Source organism: Sparus aurata, chromosome 17, assembly GCF_900880675.1.
Source record: "Sparus aurata chromosome 17, fSpaAur1.1, whole genome shotgun sequence".
NCBI lineage: Eukaryota > Metazoa > Chordata > Actinopteri > Spariformes > Sparidae > Sparus > Sparus aurata.
The window spans coordinates 19,308,905-19,328,992 of NC_044203.1; the positions used below are offsets into that span (position 1 = coordinate 19,308,905).

At 42.7% G+C, this 20,088-nt stretch overlaps 1 protein-coding gene across 1 annotated transcript; it reads left to right on the forward strand.

Moving 5' to 3' along the window:
• The first annotated feature begins 2,540 nt into the window (after nt 1-2,540).
• On the forward strand, nt 2,541-19,548 carry fcgbp (Fc gamma binding protein). Its single transcript, XM_030392474.1, has 23 exons — nt 2,541-2,727; nt 2,838-2,885; nt 3,863-5,092; nt 5,195-5,547; nt 6,191-6,770; nt 7,789-8,387; nt 8,492-9,068; nt 9,197-9,462; nt 9,575-9,913; nt 10,047-10,620; nt 11,486-11,685; nt 12,002-12,143; nt 12,253-12,581; nt 12,665-13,244; nt 13,348-13,946; nt 14,322-14,889; nt 15,004-15,602; nt 15,700-16,267; nt 16,376-16,575; nt 17,386-17,766; nt 17,884-18,170; nt 19,055-19,105; nt 19,231-19,548. The coding sequence occupies exons 2-22, from the start codon at nt 2,840-2,842 to the stop codon at nt 19,062-19,064; spliced, it is 9,027 nt and encodes a 3,008-aa protein (XP_030248334.1). The 5' UTR covers nt 2,541-2,727; nt 2,838-2,839; the 3' UTR covers nt 19,065-19,105; nt 19,231-19,548.
• The last annotated feature ends 540 nt before the right edge of the window (nt 19,549-20,088 follow it).

Consider the following 20,088-nt stretch of genomic DNA (forward strand, 5'->3'; position numbering starts at 1 on the left):
AGAAACTAAATAAGACTTAATGTTGCCCTGCCCAAGAGCTTATGACCCACTAATCTCCAAATAAATATTGAGTTTTTGTTATTATTTTAAGGAGATTCTAATGCAAACTTGTGGGCTAAGTTTTATTGACTTTCTGTCACACTGCATGTGGTTACTCTTGGTTGACACCCAAAACCAACAGAAGCAACCTGTTTAACCCAACAGCTGCCATTTACAGAAATGTTGGTGTATAACATTTCATTGATCTGTTCCATGGGATTATCCACCCATTTAGCAAGCGTGACACATTTGTACATCTGACACATTTTGTTTACAAGAATGGCCTTCTGTAAAGAGCAAAGTGTACTTCTTGTCAGTATTTTTGCATTGAGTGGGGCTTACATGCTAACACTGATGCACAATGGGTGGTGTGACCTTTTGTTTTTTAAACATTATTTCTTGAGTATACAGTACATTAAAAATACAGTCTCAGTCAGATCCAGTAAGTCTCCTCCCAAGCTCCACCTTCTTGACCAAATATGGTCACATCAGGTGGCTACGGCCGCAATGCCAGACCTAGAGGGTTCAAAACTGTAGTCCACAAACCAGCATGTGATGTCACAGTGGGTTTAAGCTCGTGGGCTCCCAGGGTTCTGTGTTGGGACGAATTGTTTATTTTGAACATAAATACCAAGTGAGGTTTAAAAAAAACGGGCAAGTTCTGACGGTAACCTACCGTTACCTTTTTTAAAACATTAACTGAAACAATGAATCCTGGACAATATTTGGGGGCAGCTTGTCGTTTCACTTAATATATTGAATTAAACTGAATAGTGTTGCATTCTGGGTTTGATGTTTTGAATCAGGCCCAGCAAACACAGAGCCAAACTCTATTTCTGGCGGAGACACACTGAACATGAACTCTGGAGTTGCTTTTCGAGGTTTATTCATCTGAATCCTGCACACCAGGAGCAAATATTACAGTAAGCTTGAATAGATTTTATCTGTCTGGCGATGTTTGCTTACTAGTATCATTTTTATACAAGCTGTCACTCATCAGTAATGCAAATAAGCTACTGTTGATGTTACAGCACATCAAGGTAAATAAAGATGTATTGTTGCAGTGTAGGTAAAATCAATTCCTGAAGAGATGGAATAAGTGGGGCAAGTTGTAAAACAATTTGTATATTTTCTATTTCTCTGGTTTTCCATTGAATGTTTTTCCCACTGCATTTTAGTTAACAAAATATACTATATTGATTTGTTGTGTTGAAACAGAAAAAAAATATAAATTTCAATTACAGAAAAAACGGCAATATAATGGCAAACCAGCTGCCAGTTTACTGTAAAATCAAGAAAATGCATCAATAAACTGAAATTTAGAGTAACAGTAATCTACTGTAAATGCAGATTACATTGGGAAAACAGTAAAATAATGGCGAAGCTGCTGCAAGTTCTTTACTGTTAATTAATAACGCACTGTAGAATATTTACACTATGCGTTAAGTTTACATGAATGTTTAAAAATACATTGAAGGGTTATACAATAGGATTTTTGAAGAGAGGAAATGGCATCCTAAGTGTTGGGATTGGAGTTAGGTTCCTGGAAGCAACAAATGTAAAAGTACCTTTGAGATCAGTTCAGCTGTGTTTATAAAGTGTAATGTAGTGCACACCAACATGTAATGGGGAAGAAAAATGTACATGAAGCTCAAGATAAGGAAGAAGCACATGGAAACAATGAGGTATAAAATGTCAAAGTTGGTTACAAAACAGATGGGATGAGCGGGAAGTTAAAACGTGCAGTGTCAAATGAGTCGAGGTCAGATAAAAAGAGTAGTTCTGGGTGTGATGATGATGTAAAGAAACATTTCTCAATAGCCTTTTTTTTTGTTTGATTTGATTAAATATTCATGTTTAACACAACCGTAACGCATATAGTCTGTGCTCGGAGATATGAATATGAAAAATATTGTGTATATTTTTCTTTTCTTTTTGCATTTCTCAAAACCCAGCATGATTATGAAACGAGACTCTGCTTAAAGACTCTTGGGTAACTTTGAAGATAAATTTTGATATGGGTCTTATCACATTCTTGCCTTTCCCATTCTAAAGATTATTTTATTTGGTTACACCAGAATATACAATATAGTGCTGTACAATAATCAGATTGACCTATATCTGTCTGGTGTTTCACATCAAGTGGCACTGGAATGTCTGCAGATAAAAGTACGAAAATGGGTCATTGAATTAAAACTCTAATAATAGCACAATTAATGTATTAATGATACATTATCTAAATGCCCTTTTTTCCACACAATAAAAGGAGTTCCTGAAGAATAGTTGTCTGGGGTTCATTAATAAATATTTTCCCTCAAATAAAAAATTAAGTAACAATACTGAATTTTCATCCTTTGCACCAGTTTAAGTTGTTCTGGCGTTCATGCAGGGATTCTCATCAGAGTCCGGGATGTGGATTTCACTGGGTGTGGTCTCTCCGAGATAAAAGATAAATGATCCATCACACACATTTAGTTGGTATTGGATCTCACACCTATGTCAACATACAACAGGGCCTGCAAGTCATTGCCAAGTTCTGCCTTAATTTGTTTTAGAGGAAGGGTATTGTTGTTTTAAAGTGGTGCCTGCTGGGTTGTAGGATTTATGATTGGTTGTTTTTTCTGTCTAGCAGAGAATATAAAAGGATGGGACTGTAAAACATTCATCACACTTTAAGCCTGTGAGAAGGTAAGCACTTTTCATTCTGGGATTACGTATGTTAGCTGTTTGGTCAAATTAATGCATTTATATTCATTTCAAAAGCTGCTGGTACTAAAACAAGGATTTTTGTCTTTCAGCCATGGGGACCCTGTTACTGCTTTGTGCTGTGGGGGCTTTATTGAGCTGTAAGTGTATTTTGAATATTAGTCATTTTCACCTCAATGTGATACATCTGTGTTTTTGTTCTTTATATTTATTTATTTTTATCACAATTTTAAGCCGTGTTAAACTTGACAAATACATTTAGAAAAAATCCTTTACTTTAAAATCTCATGCCCACAATTAACAAACATTAAACCTGACTGAATGTAGATGTGCTCAATTAATTAATCACAGCAGCATTCCTCAAACCTTTGCTCAGAATTCCGCAGCAGGACTTGAAGCCAAGTGATCACTCAATTTTCGAGCAATTTATCCAGGTTGTCAATCCCATCAGTAGAGAGCATTGTTGTACGGCTGCAGCCCAGGTGCCTGTTTGAATGAAGCAGACTGTTAAACAGGTGAAGAATTTGAGAGTGCAGCACATAAAGGATAGCCATCTAAATTGAAATGTGCTTTTGTTGGGAATAGCATTTACCTTCAGCTGCTATTGAGTTGGAGCTATTATACTGAATGGGTGAAACAGGAGTGTAATCTAAATCCCCCAGGCCCTGACTGAGCCCAGAAAATGTTCTTTTCACAGCAAAGGCACAGATATTGATAATATTTCCATTATGCAATTATATTGTCTGCGTAAGTGACTTATTGAGTGCTGCCGAGAAGCAGTCAAGTGACTGTTCCTCAGTCTAAATCTCTCACAATGGTTATCAAGGAAAAAAGCAATCCATCCATTATAGACCAGCATTTATCCCTGCTTTTTAACTTTGAAATGAAGGTATTTTTCAGTCGCTCTCTCTTTGACGTCTCAAGCCAAATTCTGTTACCAGTCTGTGAGTCCTTTGATTGCCTTGGCATAAACAGCCTAATTCATTTCCCAATGCTTTTCTTGACATGTTTTCTTCCTACACGAGATTTGTGAAGCACAGTTTTGTACCTGACTACTTCATTTTAGAAGTCTTCTTTTAGCATGCATTTTTCCTGTCTGTTTACCCCCGTCTGTCAGGTACTTCTAGTGCTTTATGGGCAGGGAGGGAGTTCGCCCTGTCATTCATGCAGAACTATGTCCCACACTACTACAGTCCTCGCTTTCAGCTGTACATCACTGCTGTTCAGGCCAATGCTAAAGTGACGGTGCAAGTGCCTCCCTTGAAGTTCAAGCAAGAGAAAACTCTAAATGCCGGAGAGACGGTCACCATCAGTCTCCCCACGAGTGTCGAGATGTATGGAAGCCAGAGGTCTTCCAACACAGTCCGCATTGAAGCCTCAGCAGATGTGACTGTAACCTCTTTCAACAGCAAACGGTACACAGCAGACACCTCTGTAGTGTATCCCACCACTGAATGGGGCACAGAATATTTCATCTTTACACCTCATGAAACCCCGTATAGTACCTATAAAGAGTTCTCTGTGACGAATGGAAAAGAGAGCAACAAGGTGGAGATTTTCCCTCAAGGCAAAATCTGGTTCCAGCGCCGTATCTATAATCGCGGCAGCCGATTGGTAATCAATCTCCAGCCATATGAGAGTATCCAGCTCCAGAGCACTTTCGAAATTTCTGGCACCAGAGTTGCCTCCCAGCACCCTGTTGCTGTTTTCACCGGTCACACTTGCACCTGGCGCTTCTCCAAATGTAATCATGTTTATGAGCAACTACTGCCCGTGAAGAGTTGGGGATCCAACTTCATCGTGCCTCCCTTGAGCTTCCAGACCAAATTCGACAGTGTCTACCTCCTGGCCTCGCAGCCCACCAAAGTCACTGTCAGTAATGGAAACCGCAAAGATGTCTTGAGTTTGAACAGGGGAAAGATTCTGGAGCTCCAATACTACAGCACTCAAACATTAACCATTCAGGCTAATCATGGAATCCAGGTCCTCATGTTCTTCAATGGTGTAGTACTGAGCGGGCATAATAAAGCCTATGACCCTTTCTTAACGACCATCCTGCCCACACAGCGTTTCTGCTCCTCCTACTCATTAGAGGCTCTGGATGGCTTTAATAACCAAGCCCTAATTGTAGCACAAACCAGTGCGACGGCAGAGCTGCGTTTCGATGGTGCCAACCTGCCCAGGGACGTCCAGTGGAAAAAGGTCCAAGACACAGATTTCTCGTGGGCGCAGATGTCCTACAAGAATAAACACACACTGTCCAGCTCTGGTTCCCCCTTTGCTCTCTACGCTGTGGGAGTCAGCGAGATGAATGGCTATGGTTCCCTAGGACAATGTATACAGCCAGGTGAGGTGCACATATTATAGCTCTTTGAGACTAGAGAGAGAATATTTAACCCATAAATTCTAATGATGTGGGCATTAACATATTTTTTTTATGGTTCACCAGGAGGTGGCTCTTTGTCCTGCAGCAGTGTCACCTGCAGTGCCACCGAGGTGTGTGAGATGAAGGGTGGGTATCCCTCCTGTGTCTCTAAGCCGGTGAATAGCAAATCTGGTACGTGCTGGGCCATGGGAGATCCCCACTACCGTACCTTTGATGGGAGATACTATGACTTCATGGGTACCTGCACATACGTCATTGCTAAAAACTGTGGGAAGGATGATCGTCTCCCAGCCTTTGAGGTCCTAGCTCAGAATGAGAACAGGGGAAGCCTTAGGGTGTCCTATGTCGCCCTGGTTTCAGTGAAGGTCTATGGCATCACCATCGCTATAGCTCGGTCTGAGACAGGTCGCGTAAGGGTAAGCCTTCATATTTCTATAAATAAAAAGTACTTGAGTATTTCCATGTTCTGCTTTTTTGGAGGCATATACTGTACTTTCTACTTCACTAAAAAAAAAATTGTTATCTGTAGTTACTAGTTACTTTGCAGATTGCACGCATCGGAGCCGAAGAAACACATTTTTTAATTAATTTATTTTATTGTCAATGGGATTTTATTTTTTAAACTGACTGACATGCAAATAAATGTGTAAACAACTTTTAGCTAATCTTCTGAAACTTAAGTTTACTGATTTCCAGAAAATTACTTTTGATATTTAAGTACATCTATTATCAGATACTTTAAGACTTTTACTCACTGACTAATATTTTAACACAATATCTTTACTTTTACTCAAGTATGACTTTTAAATTACTTTAATAAGGCTGGTAAAATAACAAATATCCATATTTTAAATTCCTTAACAAATTAATTATCATAAACTACAGGTTTTTAAAAAAACAAAAGTTGAAACGAATGGTTATCTTATTGGCATTAGAAGCAGGTTTTTATTGATTATTGCAATGGCTTGAGAAAAATCCATTATGTGCTTCCCTAATTTAAAACAATAAAAGATTGAAATGAAATATCTTTAAGACATATTGTCTTATTCTTTTGTCCAGGTTGACAATAATCTGTGGAGTTTGCCAATAACCTTGAAGAACGACAAACTGGTTATGTTCCAGAGCTGTCGCTCTGTAGTCATTGAGACTGATTTTGGTCTGACTGTCCAGTATGACTGGGAACACAAACTTGTGGTCAAACTGTCTGGCAATTATGCTGGTAAGACTTGTGGTCTCTGTGGCAACTTCAATGGCAACCCCAAGGATGATTTCACCACACCCTCCGGCACCCAGGCAGGTGGAGCGGTGGCCTTTGGGAGCAGCTGGAAGGTGCCAGGCCTGGTGAAAGATGCCCAGTGCAGAGATGACTGTGTGGGTGGATGTGAGCGCTGTGAAAACAATTTGATGAAAAAATGGGAGGGTGTTGAGTTTTGTGGGCTCATCGCACTCATAGAAAATGGGCCATTCAGGAAATGTCATGGCGTCATTGACCCACAACCGTACCTGCAGAACTGTAAATATGATGTGTGCATGGGAGGTGGCCTTCGACATTTCCTCTGCAGGGCACTGGAGGCTTACACTGAGGCCTGCCAGGAAGCTGGGATCCAGGTCCAAGACTGGAGGAAGATGGCACACTGCCGTAAGTAATGTTAACTAAATCAGAATCATACTCATCAGGTATGTGTACAAATACAACAGTTTTTACTCGGTTTTTCATTGCTTTCAGTGTACTAACACACAGAACAATTAATAGGAAGATAGAAATAGACATACAGCTCAACTGAACAAATATTATAAAAAAACTAACCAAAAAAACTATATGCTTTAGTAAAAACAAGAAACAGGTGTTCATACTATCTGCACAAATATGCATACAAATCAACAGTAACCAACAACATACAGTGTTCTGTATCCTGTAAAGAAATACAAATTCTGCAAATGACAGTGGTGGAATGTAACATATAGTACATATACTCAAGTGCTGTACTTTAATACAACTTTGTACTATTTTCATCTCATTATATTGTACTTTTTACTCCATGAAATGTATTTAATACTTTAGGTATGAGTTGCTTTGCAGAATTATAATAAAATAAAATAAAAATGTATTTATAGATAAATTATTTTCAATTAAGCAGCAGGATATACGGTTGTTAAAATGAGCTCCACCTTAAACCAGCTGCAACATTAAAGTAATAAACACAAAGGAATTGGACAATTAGCACTTTTACTTTTAGTCTTTTAAATAAAGTACTTGGTACTTGTACATAAAAAAGATTTTGAATGCAGGACTTGTGCTACTTTTACGTCAAGCAACATGGACTGTTGCATTTTGTGCAATTTGGCACTGGAACATAAGTTTACTTTGTTACATCATTGTCATCTTTTGTCCAAGGAGCCGCCAGAATCGACAAAGAACTAAGGTTTCTTGTAGCTGCTTAAAGTGAAATATCTAGATATTGTTTCCACCACTGGCAAAGAATTAAATACTTTAAGTGGGAGGTAAAGTACAGTATATGTATGTCTACATAGTGTTCAGGGTTTATAGATGTATGATATGTACCTACCACAGTGTGTATTTGAAATTGTAAATATCTCAATTAATAGTCAAATGAATATACATTCTCACTCTATTCTCATCTTTCATCTCCCTAAAGCTGCTAAATGTCCAGCCAACAGCCACTATGAACTCTGTGGAAATGCCTGTCCTGCCACGTGTTCTGACCCCAAAGCTCCTTCCAAATGCAAACGCCCCTGTGTGGAGACCTGCACCTGTAACGCAGGCTTTGTTTTGAGCGGAAGTGAGTGCGTGCCCGAAGCTCGGTGCGGTTGTACCTACGAGGGTCGATACATCCCTGCTTGGGAGTCATTCTGGGCCGACCAGAAGTGCAAGCGACGGTGTGAATGTGTTGGTGGAAGCAGAAAGGTGCAGTGCAAGGATAAAAGCTGCGGGGCAGGGCAGGAGTGCAAGGTTGTTGACGGCAAAAAAAAATGTGAAGCATACTCCCGCAGCACCTGCCAGGCCACAGGTGACCCGCATTACATGACCTTTGACAAGAGGAAGTTTGACTTCCAGGGCACATGTGTGTACCAACTAGTTGCACTCTGCTCCAAAAACCCGGAGCTGGTTCCATTTGAAGTGTTGGTGCAGAATGATCACAGGGGCAGCAGGGTGGTGTCATACACCAAGTTAGTGGAGATCAAGATCTACTCTCTCAGCATTGTTATTACAAGGACCCACAAGGGCATGATTTTGGTAAGAACAACGCATATCATGTTTAGTATCTGAAAAGTTGAATTTTCCCTGTGACTTTAATATTCAGTCTCTGCATATAAATACAATTGTGCGCTCCTCTCCAGGTGAACAATGAGCTGGTCAACCTGCCTGCCACCCTAAATGGAGGGAAGGCAGGAGAGGTATCTGTGTTTAAGAGTGGCTGGTTCGCTGTGGTCACCACAACCTTCGGCCTCAGAGTCTCCTTTAACTGGAAGTATGCTGTGTTTGTAACACTGCCAAGCAACTACCAGGGGGCCGTTTGCGGCCTGTGTGGCAACTACAATGGCAATGCCAAGGATGACCTGATTCCAAAGAACGGAGGCAAACCAGTCTCACCAGTAGATTTTGGTACCAGCTGGCGAGTGGCTGAAATCCCAGGCTGTGTGGAAGGCTGTAAAGGGGTGTGTCCTGATTGTGACATCACAGAGAAGGTTCGATATGAAAAGGCAGATTTCTGCGGTATGATGAAAGACCCCAAAGGGCCGTTCCGTGACTGCCACACCAAGGTGGACCCAGCTAGCTTCTTTGATGACTGCGTGTATGATGTATGTCTATATAAGGGCAGAAAGGATGTGCTTTGTGAGGCTATTTCATCATACACATCTGCCTGCCAGGAAGCAGGGGCCAAGGTGTACAGCTGGAGGACCAGTCAGTTCTGTGGTGAGAATTTTTATTACTTTCATAGAATAACTTGCATAAATAGCTAAATGAGCATTATTTGCTCTAGTAGGCGATTTTATGGCCGTAAAAAAAACATTCACATTGTCTTTTGCGTCCCTTGTGTACAGCGAAGAAATGCGGAGTGCATAGCCACTATGAGATTTGTGGAACTGGTTGTCCTGCCACATGCAAGAGTCTATCCTCTCCTAAGCATTGCAATGCTTTATGCGAGGAGTCCTGTGCCTGCGACGAGGGGTACATCCTCAGTGGAGATAGCTGTGTGCCCTTCTCACAATGCGGCTGCGTCTACAAAGGTCGCTACTACCGCATCGGCCAAGTGTTTTATCCTAATGGACAGTGTCAGGAAGAATGCAAGTGCACAAAAGACGGAGAGGTAATGGATGCTAAAGGAGAACATTTGAGTGAATAATAATTTGATAATCATGGAATTTTAGTTTTTTTGGATTGTTCTAATCCTTGTCTTGTTCTTCAACTGTCTCTCTCAGGTCGAGTGCAAGAAGTTCAAATGCGGACCAAATGAAAAGTGTCAAATACAGAACGGCGTCCAAAAATGCCAACCTGTTGGTAAGGGCGTGTGCCATGCCTCAGGTGACCCCCATTACCGCTCTTTCGATGGCCGAAGATTTGATTTCCAGGGCACCTGCACCTACACACTCTCCAAGAGCTGCGGGCTAGAGGGCACCCACCTGGTGGCCTTTGCTGTTCAGGTGGAGAATGTGCAGTGGAAACAGATGAGAAGAAAAGTGGTGTCTGTTACCAAGCTGGTTGCCGTGGAGGTCTACGGCTTCACCCTCATCTTGAGGAACAGCATGCAGGGAGTCTTGGTGAGCAAGACATTTGGTGCTAATTTGAAACAATACAGTGAAATCTATTGTGTGCATCATGGTGGTCGATGGTGGAAATGGCTGACAGATGTAAAAACTAGCTAGAGATAATCAGTAACTCTTCTTCTTTTAGGTAAATGGAGTGTTTAACTACCTTCCTCTGAATCTCAATGATGGAGCAGTGCAGGTCTTTCAAGAAGGCATGCGTTATGTTATTGCAACAAATTTCGGCCTGATTGTCAGTTATGACCTGGTCTATCATGTGACAGTCACAGTACCTGGTAATTACCGTGGTAAGGTCTGTGGCCTGTGTGGCAACTACAACGGAGACCAAAAAGATGACTTCCAATTGCCCAGCCGTCAGCCCACCAAAAACGTTAATGCATTTGGAAAATCATGGAAGGTCACCATCCCCAATGTGGTGTGTGGAGATGGCTGCGAAGGGAATAACTGTCCTAACTGTGACCCAGCTCGCAAGGCTATCTTTTCAAGGTCCACTTACTGTGGTATTCTTACAGCACCCAAAGGTCCTTTTGCAGCCTGCCACAGTAAACTGAACCCACAGCCATACTTTGCCGACTGCGTTTTTGATGTATGCGCTTCCAACGGTGATGGAAAGGTGCTGTGTAACAGCGTAGCAGCCTATGCCTTCAACTGTCACATGGCAGGGGTGGACATCAAAAACTGGAGAAAGCCTTCATTCTGTCGTAAGTGACAGAAATTCACCAACTGTTTTTCCTTCAAATCAACCTCTTATTGTCATCTGTCATACTGTATTGAAGATCCTAAATTATGCCCAGTTTCAAATTCATAGTTTATTTTGGGCAACTACTAGAAACTTTAAACATGCTCTGATGTTCGAAAAAAACACTTTTTTTTTATACAGTCCATTACTGCAGCACCTCTATTCACCCTCTGACTTAACGCTTCGTGTTTGTCTCTTTAAAGGAACAGTTCACCCGGCACAACAGCACTGTAGCATTCGCTTAAACGTTTTAAATAGATGGGGATTTGTTTTAAAATGTAAAGAAAAAACAAACACATAATAAAGAAAAAACATAAAAAGGCTCCATACAGCTTAGCAGCATAATCCGGGTGTACACTTTTAGCTTATTTACCTACCTTACCTACTTTTCAATAGGCAGTAGAGTGACCAGATAATGAATTTTCACTTCTGGGTGAACTGTTTATTTTAGGCCCCCCTCCCTAAATGTAGTCTGCTCTGATCGGTCAGCTCTCCCAGGCCTGAGCAGGCACCAGCCACTGCGTTTCTGTATCAGCTTGGCCAGCCGAGACATGGCGAAGGACGGCAACTGTATAGTTGTGACATCACAACCCTACAGTAGTCCTGACGGCTCTTTTCAAAGAATAGTTTCTGAATACAGGCTGTGTGCAATTCTCTTTGGAAATGAATGCTTTCACAGTACTTAAATAGCATGTTGACCTGCTTCATAATCACAAGAATACATGGAAATCTTACTTTGTACAATATAGGACTGTTAATATCTTCTTCATAAAAAATAAGAACCAGGTTTGATACATGTTTTCCCTGTTTTGTCTAATTAATTTCAGCCATGAAATGCCCAGCCAACAGTCACTATGAGGTGTGTGCAGACGCCTGCTCTGCATCCTGCGAGGGCCTCACAGAGATCGTCCAGTGCTCTGAGGGCTGCACAGAGGGCTGTGAGTGTAATGCTGGATTCTTGTTCAATGGTCAGACATGTGTTCCAGAGGCTCAGTGTGGCTGCTACGACAATGGAAGAACTTACAAGGTAATATTCAACCCCTCTGTCGGTACAAAACCATTCCATGCACAGTAATGTACAAATGATAGCTTGTTGGTATCACAGCAACTTTAGCAAATACCCCGTAACATTTAAGCTGATAGGGCAATAAAGTTGCTTTTTCCACAGTGGTGGACATTAGCCAGTCTAATCTTAAATCTGTGGATTTCTCCTGGGATTTAGCAGATTGTTGACATTATTTATTTCTTTTGATAAGATGGAATCAGAATGAAATAATGTTTAACTTGCATGTTTTCTGTGCATTATCTTACTCGTGTATAATGAACCTGCCTGCTCTCCCCAGCCTGGTGAAGTTACATATGATAAAGACTGTGACACAAAGTGCACATGTAATCCAGTAAAAGGCCTTGTGTGTGAAAAGCATTCCTGCCCTAAAAGCACCAAATGCATGGTCAAGAAAGGAATCAGGGCATGCTACAACACAGGCAAGATGCAAATATTATATATATTTGTTTTAACAAATATTAGCAATTCTTACTCTTATTTATGGAATGTTCTTCCTATTGATTTCCCTCCTTTGTTTATCTTGTGTAGATCCCTGCAAAGATGCCAACTGTCGGATCAAGGAGAAGTGTCGTGTAGAGAAGGGTGAAGCTGTGTGCGTCCCTGAGTACACAGGCGTCTGCTGGGCCTGGGGTGATCCCCACTACCACACATTTGATGGTTTCAACTATGACTTCCAAGGCACCTGCAAGTATGTTATCTCCAAGACCTGCGGGAAAATGGATGGTCTAGTGCCGTTCTCAGTCACTGAGAGGAACGATAACCGTGGAAACACAGCAGTGTCTTACGTCAGGGAGGTAGATGTATCTGTGTACGGGTACAGCATCATCATCCGCAAGAACCAAGTCGGTCGGGTCACGGTAAGAGTTTCTTGTCTGATGTGTTTGACTTGTAGTGCTTCAGTGAGTACATTATTTACATTGTTCTGATCTATTCCCTGAAGGTGAACGGGCAGCAGTTGAATCTTCCTGTGCACCTGGGTGAGGGTGAGGTGTCAGTGATTCAGCGTGGTCACTCTGCAGTGGTGGAAACAAACTTTAACCTGGTCATCTCCTACGATTGGAACTGGAAGCTGGTCATCAGGCTGCCTAGTAGTTACTATGGCAGCGTCTGTGGTCTGTGCGGCAACTTCAACGGTAACAATCGGGATGAGCTCCAGAATCCAGCCGGCAAAGCTGTCTCCTCAGTGATCGAATGGGGCAAGAGCTGGCAAACACCTGAGCAGGACAAGAACCATCCATGCTGGGCCACATGTAAGAAAAACTGTCCGACCTGTGACGATAACCAGTTGAAGCTCTATAAGACTGAGGCTTTCTGCGGAGCCCTCACAGCCAAGACCAACGGTGTATTCCAGAAATGTCATGCGAAATTGGACCCTGAGGCCTTCATGAACAGCTGTGTGTATGATGTGTGTATGAATAAGGGCGACAAAAAGATGCTGTGCCAGGCTTTGGCCTCTTACAGTCAGCAATGTCGTGATGAAGGAGTGATAATCATGGGCTGGAGGAAGAAGTTTGGATGCCGTAAGTATTTATGACAAGCTCATTTGCTCATTTTGATCAAAGATTTCAATCAAATATTGATTATCTTTTTTGGTTAATTCCTTTAAATCCAATTCCTATCCAGCGATGAATTGTCAGCGTCACAGTCACTATGAAGACTGTGCAAGCCCATGCCAGACGTCCTGCCCATTCCCCGAGGAGAAGCAGACCTGTAATGGTGCCTGTGTGGAGACCTGTGTGTGTGATAAGGGTTACGTCCTCAGTGCTGGTGTCTGCATCCCTGCTAAAACATGTGGCTGCTCCTATGATGGCCGCTACTACAAGCCGGGCCAGCGCTTTTGGGCTGATGAGGCTTGTGGTCGTCTATGTGAGTGTGATACGACCCTGGGCATGGTGACCTGCCGCGAGGCGTCCTGCTCTGCCAAGGAGAGGTGCACTGTGGTGGATGGAGAGCGTGCCTGCCGACCCATTAGTCACGCCACGTGCTCAGCCTCAGGTGACCCGCACTACCGGACTTTTGATGGCCATAGGTTTGACTTCCAGGGCACGTGTGTATATCAGCTGGTGGGATTGTGCTCTAAGCAGCCCGGGCTTGTGCCTTTCAAGGTGACTGTGCAGAACGACCACCGGGGAAGCAAGGCCGTGTCCTACACAAGGACTGTCAAGTTCTCCATATATAACATCACCCTCACCATCAGCAGAGAATACCCCTACAAGGTCCTGGTAAGTATGGATGCAGAAGTATGGATAACGTGAATCATACGGATGATTTGTAATCTGGCACTTTTCATGTGTATTTTTGGAGATAATAGAAATGGGACACATCATGTAGTTACAGTATTAAAAATAAAAACAAGACAAATACTCCGGGTCTCGTTCAAATGAGTTGATCATAATGCCTTCTGTCATTGTGCTAATTCTGACATCCCTCATGCTCTTCTGCATATATATTTAATTGCATATTCAAATTTTGATCCATGCAGACTTAATTAAACTAAGATTTAACTGCACATTAGAACGGATTAGCAAGGACGGCAGAATTATTAAATCTATAATCTCCTAAAAATATTCCTCCCTCCCTCATTTTCTGCTCTTCAGCTCAATGGGCAGCTTGCTTCATTGCCGCTGGATTACAATAATGAGCTGGTAGTGTCTCTCAGTGGATGGACAGCTGTAGTGGAGACAGTTGCTGGTATCACCGTGACCTTTGACTGGCGGAGCACAGTGAGCGTTACTCTGCCCAGCAACTACCAGAATGCAGTTTGCGGCCTGTGTGGCAACTACAACGGAAAGGCTAAGGATGACCTGACCATGCGGAACGGCCAGACCGCCAATGATGGAGCCAAGCTTGGCGAGAGCTGGCAGGTGGCCCTCGTACCAGGCTGTTCATCAGCCTGCCAGGGGGCATGGTGCCAGGCCTGTTCAGACTCCCAGAGGAAAGAGTACGCAGCCCAGAAGCACTGTGGTATTATCGCTGACAAGGCAGGGCCTTTCAGAGGTTGTTTCAAGCATGTGGACCCTGCTCCTTACCTGGAGAACTGTGTGTATGATGCCTGTCATTATCATGGCCACCACGGATCAGTCTGTGATGCTGTGGGAGTCTATGCCTCGGCCTGTCAGAGCGCAGGAGTCACCATCTACTCCTGGAGAAGAGCTGACTTTTGTCGTGAGTTCAAGATTGTGTTTTGACTTGCTTTTTTTCTCTTCAAATCTGATTTCAAAAATTCTCTCTCAAATGTTCACCTTATTTCTCTCTTCCTCTTCTCATCACTTCCTACAGCAATGGAGTGTCCAGCCAACAGTCATTATACCCTGTGTGCTACGAGTTGCCCAGCCACCTGTGCCAGCTTAACCTCCCTTGCCACCTGCAACAGGGCGTGTACAGAAGGCTGCGAGTGTGACGAGGGCTATCTGCTGAGCGGGGATACCTGCGCGCCTGTGAAAAACTGTGGCTGCTCCTACGATGGTCGCTACTACAAGAGAGGAGAACGCTTCGACCCTGAAACTGAGTGTCAGGAGGAATGTGTCTGCGGAGAGAATGGCGCGGTTTCTTGCCAGAAGGCCAAGTGCCGTAAAGGAGAGACCTGCAAGCTTGTAAACGGAGTGAAAGGCTGCCATCCTGAGGGGCAGGCCAAGTGTGTGGCTTCCGGTGACCCTCATTACACTTCCTTTGATGGACGGAGGTTTGATTTCCAGGGTACCTGTGTCTATGTATTGGCCAAGGTTTGTGATGATGACAAAGGCTATCTGACTCCATTCACTGTAACTCAAGGGAATGAGAAGTATGGAAACGGAAAAGTGGCTGTTACCAAGTCGGTTGCAGTGGAAGTCTATGGATATGTCATTTACATCCAGCAGAGAGTGCCGTGGAAAGTTATTGTGAGTTTAACAACATTCAAAGCACATGTGAGGTTTCATTTGTGCATGTTTAGTTATTTCCTCACAATGATTCTGTTCTCCTTATTCCTCTTTGTAGGTAGATGATGAACTTCTGAACCTTCCTCTCTCCATGGACAATGGCCGCCTGAGAGTCACCCAGGAAGGTCGCAATATAATAGTCCGGACAGACTTTGGACTGATAGTCCTATATGACACCGTCTATTATGTTGAGGTGATTGTGCCTTCAACATACCAGGGTAAAATGTGTGGTCTTTGCGGCGACTACAACAAAAAGAGCAATGATGACTTCAGACTTCCCAGTGGCAAAATAACAAAAAATGTCGACGACTTTGGGAAGGCGTGGGTGGTGGACTTGCCAGGACATGTGTGTGGGGGCTGTGGAGGCCAGTGTCCGGTATGCGAGCCGGCCAAGGCTACCTTGTACGGAAAACCAGACTCCTGTGGCATCATGAACGCACCAAATGGGCCATTCAAAGCCTGCCATAAAACTATTGACCCAGCAGCATATGTGTCTGATTGTGTGTTTGATGTTTGTGCGGTGGGAGGAAAGGAAGAAACTCTGTGCGACAGTGTCCAGGCCTACGCTTTGGCGTGCCAGAACGCAGGAGTGAAGCTGGACCCATGGAGGAGCAAATCCTTTTGCCGTAAGTTCCACACAACTGTATTTTAGCTAAGGATGTTTCTTATGTTTGTATTTTTTTTACATTTCAGGTTTAGATAAAAAGTCTAGCAAATGTCTCCCTCTCTTGTAGCTGCTTCCTGCCCTCCAAACAGTCACTACGAGGTGTGTGCCAAGACCTGTGATGGAACATGCGCAAGCTTCAGTTACCCAAGTACATGTTCCGAAAGCTGTTTTGAAGGATGCCAATGTGATGCCGGCTTTGTTTCTGACGGCGTTCAATGCGTTCGCTTGGAAAAATGTGGGTGTGTGCACGCTGGCAGATATCTAACGGTAAAACTGGACACAGATTTTTTTTACTTTTATTCTCAATCATAGTGACTGTGCTACTACTGAAAGGTAGTCATGAGACAATTGTTAGCATGTGAAAAATGTTATTTGCTGTTTTTGTTACAGAAATTTCAAATGAATACACATGTTAAAGATTCTATTTACTAACCTGAATAAGGAAATTATTTAAAATCAAGAATACCTATTTTTCCTATTACCTGTAGTGCTTTTTGCCATCGATGATATCTGCCTTCTTTAAGTCACAACTAGATAGCGCTCAGCTTGTTTTGTTCAAGGGACTAAAGAAAATCATTTGAAGTGTCTTTTTCCAGAAATCATGACCCATTTACTCAAAATAATCCACAGTTTCTTATTCTTTCTGGTGACAGCACAGGATGTAAACATTAATGAGGTCCTCCTCAACTGAGCTCTAAAGTTGGCTAGCTAGCTTAGTTAGTTAGCCGCTCCTCCATGAGCAGATGCACACTTCCTTCTGCGCAGTGATATTGAAAGAAAGTAGTCCCTGTATGAAACTGCTCCCATAAAGGTCTGTGGGTGATCTTAAATAACCACAACATGATTTTCTAGGAAAGAGACATTGCTGTTGAGTTTATTTAAATGTGGTTGTTTTGTTTAGTTTCTGGCACTTTGAATGCCATCTAGTTTCACCATACTGGAGAAAGGGCAGACATCTTGAAGGCCAATATTACCAAAACTCTACAACTTGCACCAAAACAATCTACTGTCCAACAGGAAAAAGAAATATATGCATTTTTGACTTTAACAATTCACTTTTACAATGTATGTTTCCAGGTGGGCCAGAAAATGGTGGACAAAGACTGCAAGTCTAAGTGTGAGTGCCAGGCCTCTGGGCTGGTGAAGTGTGAAAAGCTGTCCTGTGCCAGTGGAGAAGTTTGTGGTGTGAGAGACGGGGTCAGAGGCTGCCACGTCAAACAGGGCAAATGCAGTGTCAGCCATGTCGGCCACCTCACCTCCTTTGATGGCATGTCTGGAGCGATAGGGGCTAAAGGGGCATTTGAAGTGGCGTCTCTGTGCGACGAGACGTCTAAGCTGTGGTTCCGTGTGGTTGTGGATGTCAGGATCTGCAGGAAAGGTGCATCTCCTGCTGTTGCAACCGTGTACGTGTACTTCAAGGAAACCAGCATCGCAGTGAACAGCCAGCACGCAACCTGGGTGAGACAAGTTGAAAGCGAACTCTAACCATGAAAATAATCTTCTTGATGAATTTCTTTTTTTAACTCAATTGATTTTTTTTTTATTCTCTTCTTTCCCTGTCTTCACGGCCTCCAGGTGAATGGCAGGAAAGTGTCTCTTCCCAGCAAAGTGATGAGTGATATATCTGTCCAAATCGCTGAGAGATCTGTGATCATAGAGAGGGCGTCTGCTGTGCGGGTCATCTACTCAATTTCACAGGAGGTCACCGTCATTATTGACAGTAGCCTGTCTGGTAAAATGTGCGGTGCCTGTGGCAACTACAATAACAACTCCAAAGATGATATGAAGACTGCCGATGGGAAAATCGCCACTGATGTGTCTGTGATTGTTGGCTCCTGGAGCGCCGGGGACTTTTCTAGGTGGTGAGTGTATGAAAGGCACAGTGCAACATTCCCTCCGTGTAAATGCAACAGACGAAGATATATATTTACTGCTGCAGTAATGATAATCTTCCTCACTGCGTGCTCTCATCACATTGTTCCCGAACTCCCAATGTTAACTTTAATTGTTTTAATAACATAACAACTTTGCCTCCTCATCTGAGCTTTTAACCTTCAATTCCAGTCAGAGTGGAAGTTTTAAGCTTGAACTCTCCCTCGCCCTTTATTATGCAAACTGCAAACTTAATTTGACCACTGAAATAATCAAGTACAGATCAGCGAGAGATGGGACGGTGTTACAACCATTCAACCGCTTATTCTCTTAACAGCAAGAACTAAACAAGGACTCCACAGAGCCCTTTTAAAGGAATGAGAGTGTGGTTTTTAATTGCATTTGGTCCAATTTAATTAAGAAATGCCAGAGAATCCCCTATGGTAATTACTGATTAAAAAGCAGGTGAGGCTGACAGGCATGGCCATCAAAAGCTACCAAGCTTGCAATCCAATCACTGCTTGTCATCCAAGGACACTTAAGACTCATCTGGGTGCAATATTAATTTGAGCCCTCATCTTTAGTTCTGTGTTCAGCCTTAAGTCAGTCCCTTTGAGAACTGAGTTTGTGAATCCCCCTTCCTCTCTTCATTCAACGTTGTTGTCTTTTCGCAGGCCTTTTTCTCATCGCCACACTCTAAAATAACCCCAAGAAAAATACCCCTAAGAATCAGAGCTGCTCCCGCTGAGTGTTTGCATATGCCTTTAGAAATACAATTTTCAGAAGTGTTGCTTGTAATCTCTGTTGTGCCTGAGCGAACATGACTTTACTTTGCTCCAGTGCCCTTTGACTGCAATTTTCCTTTCCATTTCAGTGGCCTGTAGAGATGTTGGTCCTGCGGCAACAGAAAGCATCTGGTGCAAAGGTAAAAACTGAAGTTGTTTCCTCTTAAAAAAAAACAAAAAAACAACAGCTATGAACTGACATTTCCTCATGAATTAAACAGCTGTACAATGCACTTACATCTGTGTTTTTAACCCCATTAAACAGGATGAAGATGAATGTGAAGTTATTCTTGTTTACAGCCAGTCTTGCTCATCACACTTCAGTACTTCCTCTTGATTCATGAAATGGTTGTGGTTGTTTACAGGCAGTCTGCGCCTCTATTGTTTGCCTTGCAGTGGTAGAAAAATGTAGCTCAGTCTTGACCAACATCTCCACCTAGTGGAGGATGAAACTATAGCAACTACAGCCTCAAGCAACTTGTCTTTTACACTGTATCTGTCCTATTATACTTGCCTTGTTTGTAAAAATGTGTGTTTTACAAAACTTCTTGCTGTTCTGACTAATAAATACTTGTTCATCATATCTGTGTGATTGTCATTTGTACTTCCACAAGAATCTGTAGAGCACAGTCTAAATTAAACACACTAGAAGGAGTTTTTAACTGGTATGAAATACTCAATTTAACACTGGTTACGGCCACTTTTATGTCTGTTCTGGACTATGGTGAGGTTTTATATATGCATGCCTCATCTCAAAGCTCACATGCTCTTGACACTGTGTATCATGGAGCTCTGAGGTTCATCACTGGATTTAAAGCACTGACTCATCACTGTACGCTGTATGATCGGGTTGGATGGTCTTCCTTATCAACACGCAGACTGAGACACCTGCATATTCTCATCTATAAGGCAATTTTAGGTTTTCTTCCTTCTTACCTTTTGTCTTACATTAACCGAAGTAACGCTGGGACTTACAATCTTCGGTCTCAGGATTTGCTCTTGCTGTCTGTCCCAAAAGTAAGCACTGAACTGGGAAAGAAAGCGTTTAGGTTTGCTGCTCCCTCTGCCTGGAACATGTTGCAAAAAACTTTGAAATATAATGAGTTGGTGTCGTTGAACTCTT

What these genes read in the sequence shown, in the direction of transcription:
- fcgbp (XM_030392474.1), top strand. Translation starts at nt 2,840, where the DNA reads ATGGGGACCCTGTTACTGCTTTGTGCTGTGGGGGCTTTATTGAGCT. An exon ending in TGTGGGGGCTTTATTGAGCT is followed by an intron (nt 2,886 to 3,862) that starts GTAAGTGTATTT and finishes CCCGTCTGTCAG; the next exon opens with GTACTTCTAGTGCTTTATGG. An exon ending in GAGAAGAGCTGACTTTTGTC is followed by an intron (nt 14,890 to 15,003) that starts GTGAGTTCAAGA and finishes CACTTCCTACAG; the next exon opens with CAATGGAGTGTCCAGCCAAC.